The following is a 10,791-nucleotide window of genomic DNA, read 5'->3' as shown; positions in this document are numbered from 1 at the left end:
AGAGAGAGGCTAAACCAAGCTCTGAGAGAGAGAGAAAGCAAGAGAGAGAGAGAGAGAGAAAGCAAGAGAGAGAGAGGCTAAACACAGAGCTCTGAGAGAGAGAGAAAGCAAGAGAGAGAGAGGCTAAACACAGAGCTCAGAGAGAGAGAAAGCAAGAGAGATAAAAGGCTAAACAGAGCTCAGAGAGAGAGAGAGAAATCAAGAGAGAGAGGGGGGGCTAAACACAGAGCTCTGAGAGAGAGAGAAAGCAATAGAGAGAGAGAGCCTAAACACAGAGCTCTGAGAGAGAGAGAAAGCAAGAGAGAGAGAGGGGCTAAACAGAGCTCTGAGAGAGAGAGAGAGAGAGAGGCTAAACACAGAGCTCTGAGAGAGAGAGAAAGCAAGAGAGAGAGAGAGAGAGAGAGAGGCTAAACACAGAGCTCAGAGAGAGAGAAAGCAAGAGAGAGAGAGAGGCTAAACACAGAGCTCTGAGAGAGAGAGAAAGCAAGAGAGAGAGAGAGAGAGGGGGGGGCTAAACAGAGCTCTGAGAGAGAGAGAAAGCAAGAGAGAGAGAGAGGCTAAACACAGAGCTCTGAGAGAGAGAGAAAGCAAGAGAGAGAAAGAGAGAGAGAGAGAGAGAGAGAGAGAGAGAGAGGCTAAACCAAGCTCTGAGAGAGAGAGAAAGCAAGAGAGAGAGAGAGAGAGAAAGCAAGAGAGATAGGCTAAACACAGAGCTTTGAGAGAGAGAGAGAAAACAAGCGAGAGAGAGGCTAAACACAGAGCTCTGAGAGAGAGAGAAAGCAAGAGAGAGAGAGGCTAAACACTCAGAGCTCTGAGAGAGAGACAGGCTCAGTAGCCAGCTATAGCTGAAACACACACCTATTGAGGGATAGTAGAAAGGGGATAGCAGAAAGATGCAATGTACTGTAAAAATATAAAGACTCAAAACATCATGATTGTGTAATGCAGTCTTTACAAGTAGTGCATCTAACCTGATATCTGGTGTTTGGAGGGTGTTTGAATGTAAACCCAGTGTATGTGTTATGATACACAGTGTTTGAAAACAGAAAATAAGTACACTGAAACACCTAAAGTGGTTCTTCAATCTGAATATTGGTGTTTGAAAACACTTTTGGGGGGTTTCAGTGCATGTGAAAGGTAGTCCCTCATACAATCAAATGGTTAAAGAAATGAAAATGAGATAGCCTAAATATTGATTCACAATATAGACCTATGGAGAATAGTTATTTGTTTAACCACTTCAACAGGCATAGTTAATCACAGTATCCAATCCAGTAATAGTAACTGGTGGTTTTACAGCAAGTATTACAGGATACTGTAATTGCCTCTACCATTAATAGTCTCATTTTTCGGGAATGGGTTGTCTCATCATTTAATGTAATTTTCCGTGACGGTTTTGATATCCGTTCACCATGATCCATTACGCCTCATGGCACAACACACTGGTTAATGCTAATATAGAAGTCTACTTTCTTCAAACATGCATACAACGTTGTGTAAAAGAGTTTTAAAAAAGGAATTACCCACAATCCTCTAAAAACAAAGACGTGGCAAGATAGGAAGTGCAAGGAGATTAAAACCAGACTTCTAATTAGTATAATCACACATTTTCTCTAACTTTGGTTATCCTCATATAAAATTGACTTACATTTTGTAAAACATATTAAGTTGGATTTTTTTCTTATATTTTTACTAAGTACATGTTGGTTGTTCTGATTGGATGTGCCTGGCTCCCCAGTGGGTGGGCCTATGCCCTCCCAGGCCCACCCATGCCCATCCATAGATTAGGGTCTCATGAATTTATTTAAATTGACTGATTTCCTTATATGAACTGTAACTCAGTCAAATTGTTGAATTTGTTGCATGTTGCGTTTATATTTTTGTTCAGTACAATTCTGCACTTAGAACTTGAAACACCAAAATAGTGTTTTCAACATTTTCCGGTACTGATCCCAGTCCCTGGAAAAGTGTTGCACAACACTTGATGAAGGGGTTTTACAACACCGTGTCATGTTTCAAAGCATCTAATGATGTGTTTTCATACTCTAGCAAAGTTAAGGTTTTGTCTCCTTTGCTTTCGTGGCAGCTGTTGCCATCAGTTTTGGGGTCACAAAGCACTTCATATTAACATTGTAGGTTTTGATTAGGATGAGGAAGGTGATGAGGGTGGAGATGATGATGATTGGACTTTAGACAACTGAGTAAAAGTGAAGCTGTGTCTCTTTAAGAGCGGCAAAGCAGGGAGGAGTTCAGGGCTTGTCACTATGCTGAAATGAAAGTTATGTTGGGAGAAGGAAATCACACATGGTAACAAGCTCTCTTCTACTCTTTGCAAAAAAATAACAACACAGATACACAAAGTCTACTTTTCGTCAACTCAACAAGGAATAAACACTCAGGTGAGTAGAGAGAGAGAGAGAGAGAGAGAGAGAGAGAGCAGTGGAGGCTGCTGATGGGAGGATGGTTTATAATAATGGCTGGAATGGGGTCAATGGAATGGTATCAAACACATCAAACACACGGTTTCCATGTGGTTGATACCATTCCAATGACCCCATTCCAGCCATTATTATGATCCGTCCTCCCTTTAGCAGCCTCCATTGAAAGAGAGAGAGAGATGTATTAACTGTGTGGAATTCAAGCCATATTCTCTGTAGTTCCTGTTTTTTTCACCCGTGCTGTTAAAATTCTGTTAACATATGGACAGCGTTACAAACATATTATCCATAATGGTTTAGCATTCATTTATAAGTCACTACTTCTCCAAACCTTCAAATTAAAAAGATGGATAGGTAAAGTACAGAACAATCTTTTCTTAACTCTTCCTCCTCTGGATAAAATAAAAATGTATGGAAAATGTTGAAACTGTGAATCAAGATTGTTATCACTACAAAAATCAATACACAGTATTCAGATAATGAATTACTGTATAATGCTGACTCATTCCAGGAAGTATTCTTATAATTTGTATTGTGTTACAGAAATGGCGTCCTCCAGCAGTCTCCTGTCTGAAGATCAGTTCCAGTGCTCCATCTGTCGGGATGTGTTCACTGAGCCAGTCTCCACTCCATGTGGACACAACTTCTGCAAGGCCTGTATTAGTGGATACTGGGATACCACTGGCTGGAGCCAGTGTCCACTGTGTAAGCATACTTTCTACATAAGACCAGAGCTAAAGACCAACACGACACTCAGAGATGTCGCAGATCATTTTAAGAGGAAGAGAGTCAGAGATGAATCTCTTCACAGGGCTGGGAAAGGGGTCTGTGACTTCTACATGGAGAACCTGGAGGACAGAATCATGTGTAAGAAACACAACACACTCCTTGAGCTGTTTTGTAGAACTGACCAGATGTGTGTTTGTCAGTTCTGTACTGAGACAGACCACAAGACTCACCACATCGTCCATCTAGAGGAAGAGTGTGGAGAGAGGAAGGCTCAGCTTGGGAAGATGGATGCACAAGTGCAGCAGATGATCCAGGAGCGAATGCAAAAGGGTTGGGAGATCAAACATTCAGTAGAGCTCAGCAAGAGAGATGCAGAGAGAGAGATAACAGACAGCATGCAGGTCTTCACTGATCTGGTGCGCTCCATTGAGAGAAGCCAGGCTGAGCTCATTGAGGTGGTTGCGGAGAAGCAGGAAGCAGCAGAGAAGCGGGCTGAAGGGTTCATTAAAGAGCTGGAGCAGGAAATTAATGAGCTACTGAGGAGAAGCACTGAGCTGAAGCATCTCTCACACACTGAGGATCACCTTCAATTCCTCCAAAGCTCCCTATCCCTATGTATCCCTCCAAATGCCAAGAACTGGTCTGAGATCAGTATTCACACTGAGCTGATGAATGTGATGAGAGTTTTGAGGAGCTCTGTGTCCGAGCTGGAGGAGAAGACGAGGAAAGCATTTTCTGAGCTTATGGAAAAATGCAATAAAGCAATGGAGAAGTTTCCTGACAAGCTGAAGATTCTTGACAAGCTGAATATTCCTGACAATCTGAAGAGTATGCAGCAATATGCCGTGGATGTGACTCTGGACCCTGATACAGCAAATCCCTTTCTCGGCCTGTCTGCGGATGGGAAACAAGTGAGAATTGGACAGACATGGAACTTTCGCCCTGAAAATCCAAAGAGGTTTGTTAGTCGATGTATCCTGGGAAAGGAGGGCTTCTCCTCGGGGAGATTCTACTATGAGGTGCAGGTGAAGGGGAGGAATTGCTGGGAGTTAGGAGTGGCCAGAGAGTCCATTAATAGGTCCATTGAGAGGACACCCTTAGAGGTTGTGTTCGATTCAGGGCTTCCACTGACCCCTGAGGGTGGATTCTGGACAATGGGACAGAAATATAAAAGGTATGGGAATACCTATGAGGCCAACACCTCTCCTTCTGTAACCCTCACCTTGGAGACGCCCCAGAAGGTGGGGGTGTTTGTGGATTATGAGGAGGGCCAGGTGTCATTCTACAATGTGGAGACCAAAGCTCATATCTTCTCTTTCACTGGCTGCAACTTCACTGAGAAACTCTATCCATTCTTTGACTGTGGGTTTTATGATAATAACGATCCAGCATTGATCATCTCCCCTGTCAGTCATACAGACTGAATTAGGGCACATTAAAGTTACAGGGCACAATACTAAGGCTGGGATTCAATATGTAACCTCGCTATAGTGCGCTTGACATTTAAAGGTCCTTTCCAATGGACTACTCGACGTCTGTAGTTTTTACCTTGAATGCGAACTCCATGAACGCGGTAACATTGCCTTTAAAAGCCACATTGTCGAATAGAGCCATCTTATTGAATCCCAGCCTTAATACATTTTTCTGCCTAATAGTAGCCCTGCCACTCGGTTTGCTAAAGCTGAGGGATGGCCTGGAGAAATGTAACCACTCAAATTCATAGATTGACTGACAGTTCATAAGACCACAATTATAGTATTCAACTTATTTTGAAGCTGAGCATTGTTTGTTGACAAATATATTGTTTACAAACAGTGGAGTATTGACATCAGGGCTTGGTCCCACTTTATTTGGATAGTCCCACAAATGATCTACAGATGGTCATACTATCAACAAACTCTATGTTGATAAGCAACTGCTTGCTAAGGTTACTGTTAAGGTTAGGTTTAGAATAAGGGTTGGGGTTAGGATAAGGGTTAAGGTTAGGGTTAGGGCTAGGGTTGGGATTAGTGGTTAGTTAGTTTAAATGTTGTCCCATCTACTTGGGACTATCCAAATAAAGTGTTGCCTGCAGCTTTTAAAAGCAATGTTCCCGCGTTCTCAGAGATCACATCTGGTAAACTCTGCGTATGTGGGCTCAATCGGAAGTTGCCTTTATTGCCAACAGATTGTCAACAACCCGTGATCGGATGGAATGCTGGCCCATGAGGGTGATTGTTGAAGTTGGTTGATTTATCTGGTTGAATTATAGGTCCCAATCATGAAATATACCTTCCAAATTCAACTTCAAGACTAAGACAGACTAGGACAACTCAATCGTTGAATCATCAAAAATCAAGTATCTACATCTTAATCACAGAGGACATCTCCCCATTATATAATTGAAATATTTGAATTTACAGAGAAGTGGAGGATTTGTTACATATTTTCTGGTGTTATCACATAGGGGCTAATATTTGAAAAAGAGTACAAGAAGGGTTAGTCCCTGTTTTACATGATTTTGTTATCTCGCCACAAACAGAGATATTGGGAGACTTAAGGGACAGATGCAACACTCTATACAATGTTTTAATTCTGCTGTGGGAAGGTTTTCATTTTGAAAACTCTGAAAACTAATATGCTATTGGATTCTTTCAAAAAATAACTGTCAAACACTACTAAACTCAGCAAAAAAAGAAACTCACTGTCCTCTCACTGTCAACTGCGTTTATTTTCAGCAAACTTACCACTTTGTTCATACAAATATTTACACAACAAGATTCAACAACTGAGACATAAACTGAACAAGTTCCACAGACATGTGACTAACATAAATGGAATCATGTGTCCCTGAACGAGGGCGGAGGGGTGTCGAAATCAAAAGTAACAGTCAGTATCTGGTGTGGCCACCAGCTGCATTAAGTACTGCAGTGCATCTCCTCATGGACTGCAGCAGATTTGCCAGTTCTTGCTGTGAGATGTTACCCACTCTTCCACCAAGGCACCTGCAAGTTCCCAGACATTTCTGGGGGGGGAATGGCCCTAGTCCTCACTCTCCGATCCAACAGGTCGCAGACGTGCTCAATGGGATTGAGATCCGGGCTCTTCGCTGGCCATGGCACTGACATTCCTGTCTTTCAGGAAATCACGCACAGAACGAGCAGTATGGCTGGTGGCATTGTCATTCTGGAGGGTCATGTCAGGATGAGCCTGCAGGAAGGGTACCACATGAGGGAGGAGGATGCCTTCCCTGTAACACACAGCGTTGAGATTGCCTGCAATGACAACATGCTCAGTCTGATGATGCTGTGACACACCACCCCAGACCATGAGGGACCCTCCAACTCCAAATCGCTCCCGCTCCAGAGTGCAGGCCTCGGTGTAATGCTTATTCTTTCGACGATAAACGAGAAATTGACCATCCCCTCTCGAATCTGACCATCACCCCTGAGACAAAACCGTGACTCGTCAGCGAAGAGCATTTTTTGCCAGTCCTGTCTGGTCCAGCGATGGTGGGTTTGTGCCCATAGGCGAGGTTGTTGCCGGTGATGTCTGGTGAGGACCTGCCTTACAACAGGCCTAGAAGCCCTCAGTCCAGCCCCTCTCAGCCTATTGCAGACAGTCTGAGCGCTGACAGAGGGATAGTGCATTCCTGGTGTAACTCGGGCAGTTGTTGTTGCCATCCTGTACCTGTCCCGCAGGCTTGATGTTCGGATGTACCGATCCTATGCAGGTGTTGTTACACGTGGTCTGCCATTGCGAGGACGATCAACTGTTCGTCCTGTCACCCTGTAGCGCTGTCTTAGGCGTCCCACAGTACGGACATTGCAATTTATTGCCCTGGCCACATCTGCAGTCCTCATGCCTCCTTGCAGCATGCCTAAAGCACGTTCACGCAGATGAACAGGGACCCTGGGCATCTTTGTTTGTTGTTTTTCAGAGTCAGTAGAAATGCCTCGTTAGTGTCCTAAGTTTTCATAACTGTGACCTTAATTGCCTACCGTCTGTAAGCTGTTAGTGTCTTAATGACCGTTCCACAGGTGCATGTTCATTAATTGTTTATGGTTCATTGAACAAAAAAGGGAAACAGTGTTTAAACCTTTTACAATGAAGATCTGTGAAGTTATTTGGATTTTTACGAAATATCTTTGAAAGACAGGGTCCTGAAAAAGGGACGTTTCTTTTTTTGCTGAGTTTATAAACTAAAAGGATTGACAAATGGGACCAAATGGGACCAAATAATACATCAAGAGGCATCATAGACAAAGGAAAGGTTGCAAGTTAAAAATCTTCCAGAAGGCCAGTCATATGGCAATTCTATTTGTTGTTGTTTCTGTTGAGATAATATACACTGCTCAAAAAAATAAAGGGAACACTAAAATAACACATCCTAGATCTGAATGAATGAAATATTCTTATTAAATACATTTTTCTTTACATAGTTGAATGTGCCGACAACAAAATCACACAAAAATGATCAATGGAAATCAAATTTATCAACCCATGGAGGTCTGGATTTGGAGTCACACTCAAAATTAAAGTGGAAAACCACACTACAAGCTGATCCAACTTTGATGTAATGTCCTTAAAACAAGTCAAAATGAGGCTCAGTAGTGTGTGTGGCCTCCATGTGCCTGTATGACCTCCCTACAATGCCTGGGCATGTTCCTGATGAGGTGGAGGATGGTCTCCTGAGGGATCTCCTCCCAGACCTGGACTAAAGCATCCGCCAGACTACCTGGACTAAAACTCCTGGACAGTCTGTGGTGCAACGTGGCGTTGGTGTATGGAGCGAGACATGATGTCCCAGTCCCAATCCCAGATCCCAGATATGCTCAATTGGATTCAGGTCTGGGGAATGGGTGGGCCAGTCCATAGCATCAATGCCTTCCTCTTGCAGGAACTACTGACACACTCCAGCCACATGAGGTCTAGCATTGTCTTGCATTAGGAGGAACCCAGGGCCAACCGCACCAGCATATGGTCTCACAAGGGGTCTGAGGATCTCATCTCGGTACCTAATGGCAGTCAGGCTACCGCTGGCGAGCACATGGAGGGCTGTGCGGCCCCCCAAAGAAATGCCACCCCACACCATGACTGACCCACCGCCAAACCGGTCATGCTTGAGGATGTTCTCCACGGCGTCTCCAGACTCTGTCACGTCTGTCACATGTGCTCAGTGTGAACCTGCTTTCATCTGTGAAGAGCACAGGGCGCCAGTGGCGAATTTGCCAATCTTGGTGTTCTCTGGCTGTAAGCACAACCCCGACCTGTGGACGTCGGGCCCTCATAAAACCCTCATGGAGTCTGTTTCTGACCGTTTGAGCAGACTCATGCACATTTGTGGCTGGCTGGAGGTCATTTTGCAGGGCTCTGGCAGTGCTCCTCCTGCTCCTCCTTGCACAAAGGCGGAGGTAGTGGTCCTGCTGCTGGGTTGTTGCCCTCCTACGGCCTCCTCCACGTCTCCTGATGTACTGGCCTGTCTCCTGGTAGCGCCTCCATGCTCTGGACACTACGCTGACAGACACAGCAAACCTTCTCGGCACAGCTCGCATTGATGTGCCATCCTGGATGAGCTGCACTACCTGAGCCACTTGTGTGGGTTGTAGACTCCGTCTCATGTTACCACTAGAGTGAAAGCACCGCCAGCATTCAAAAGTGACCAAAACATCAGCCAGGAAGCATAGGAACTGAGAAGTGCTCTGTGGTCTGTGGTCTCCACCTGCAGAACCACTCCTTTATTGGGGGTGTCTTGCTAATTGCCTATAATTTCCACCAGTTGTCTATTCCATTTGCACAACAGCATGTGAAATGTATTGTCAATCAGTGTTGCTTCCTAAATGGACAGTTTGATTTCACAGAAGTGTGATTGACTTGGAGTTACATTGTGTTGTTTAAGTGTTCCCTTTATTTTTTTTGAGCAGTGTATTTATTATTGATGTTTTTCTGTATGTTTTTTCTGTTTATGTCCTTTTGTAGTTTGTTAGGGTAATAGTTTTTTTTCTGTGTGGGTGTGTTTTGTTGTTAGGGTGTTGGTTTGCTTTCTTTGTCTACCAGACCATGGATAGTGAGTTGAAGGGGTTGGAAGTTCTGGGGGAGGTGTGGAGAGTAATCTGGGGGACCATGAACCTTAAGGTCCCACTTGGGATGGTTATTTGTAAGGAAAGAAAGACCCTCAAAGACCCTTGTAAAACATATTTAATCTTTGTAAAAAAATTAAATAAAGAATAGTTTAGTCCCCCAAACATGGGGGTTGGTGGTGGTCTATTAATGAAATATTATATCATAAAATAATAATTACAGAGAAATCTAAAGTGAGTTTCTCCATCTCCACCTATGAAATAGCCAGACCATGTGGCATAATAAAATAGGTCAACAACTTGCAGATGAAAGCTGTTTAGTACTGAATCCTATGAACAAGAGCTCTTGATATATTCACAGTAATAAAATGAACATGTGCTACTTGTTTGTGTCTGCTTGTTTTTCTCCAGGGAAGGGATCCATCTCCCAACATCATCATCCTATCATCCTCACTGATATTACTAGTAGTTGTTTCATGTCACAGTGTCTCCCTGAACAATGTTTAAGACAAAACATCTCACGACAATCATACAGATTAGAAGCCAGGCAGCATCCGGCAAATAGGAATTTATTCTACATTCTTTACATTTAGATATACTCTATTTATAAGTATATAATTATACTTAGAGTACAGTATAATTATACCCATATATATTTCTGAGCAATAGACAGCCGATTCTCAGTTATATCCACTAGAGTATAAAATATGTAATTTTTTTATTTCACCTTTATTTAACCAGGTAGGCAAGTTGAGAACAAGTGAGGTCAGCTCAACCCATCAACAGCTCTCATAGGTCATAGGGGTCAATTTAACACATGAACAAGCGTTGTGAGTGAAATCTGTTATTCTGTGGGTGATTTAATAGTAAGTTCAGTCACCATAGCTGTGGAATTTGTAAGCAGTCAGTCAAGATGGTTGAAAACTGCCCTGAGACAGCTATCTCTCTCTCTCTCTCTCTCTTTCTCTCTCCAATTAGCCTAACTAGGACATTATTATGTTGAAGCTGTTGATACCAACCGAACCCATTCTAAATCTTAACTAGCCTTGACAAATTTAGTTAATCTACACTGAGTGTACAAATCATTAAGAACACCTTCCTAATACTGAGTTGCACCCACACCCAAAATCCTCAATTTGTTGGGGCATAGCCTCTACAAGGTGTCACAGTTGTGTCAAGTTGGCTGGATATCCTTTGGGTGGTGGACCATTCTTGAAAAAAACAGGAAACTGTTGAGCGTGAAAATCCCAGCAACTTTGCAGTTCTTGACACAAATCAGTGCGCCTGGCATCTACTACCATACCCCGTTAAAAGGCACTTCAATATTTTGTCTTGCCCATTCAACCCCTGAATGGCACACACACACACAATCCATGTCTGAATTGTCTCAAGGCTTAAAAATCCTTCTTTAACCTGTCTCCTCCCCTTCGTCTACACTGATTGAAGTGGATTTAACAAGTGACATCAATAAGGGATCATAGCTTTCAACAGGATTCACCTATGCCATGGAAAGAGCATAATGTGCATAATGTTTTGTGCACTCATTGCTCTGGCTCTACCTAAAT

At 43.2% G+C, this 10,791-nt stretch overlaps 1 protein-coding gene and 1 pseudogene across 1 annotated transcript; one reads left to right on the top strand and one right to left on the bottom strand.

Annotated features, from left to right (window-relative positions):
- Positions 1-2,262: 2,262 nt before the first annotated feature.
- Positions 2,263-9,608, top strand: LOC110498935 (E3 ubiquitin-protein ligase TRIM39-like). Its single transcript, XM_021575670.3, has 2 exons — positions 2,263-2,399; positions 2,982-9,608. The coding sequence occupies exon 2, from the start codon at positions 2,984-2,986 to the stop codon at positions 4,589-4,591; it is 1,608 nt and encodes a 535-aa protein (XP_021431345.3). The 5' UTR covers positions 2,263-2,399; positions 2,982-2,983; the 3' UTR covers positions 4,592-9,608.
- On the bottom strand, positions 6,292-7,066 carry LOC149974400 (uncharacterized; annotated as a pseudogene).
- Positions 9,609-10,791: the final 1,183 nt, after the last annotated feature.

This window comes from Oncorhynchus mykiss, chromosome 20, assembly GCF_057628025.1.
Source record: "Oncorhynchus mykiss isolate SJ-2025 chromosome 20, ASM5762802v1, whole genome shotgun sequence".
NCBI lineage: Eukaryota > Metazoa > Chordata > Actinopteri > Salmoniformes > Salmonidae > Oncorhynchus > Oncorhynchus mykiss.
This window is presented reverse-complemented; position numbering and strand designations above follow the sequence as displayed.

What these genes read in the sequence shown, in the direction of transcription:
- LOC110498935 (XM_021575670.3), top strand. Translation starts at nt 2,984, where the DNA reads ATGGCGTCCTCCAGCAGTCTCCTGTCTGAAGATCAGTTCCAGTGCTCC.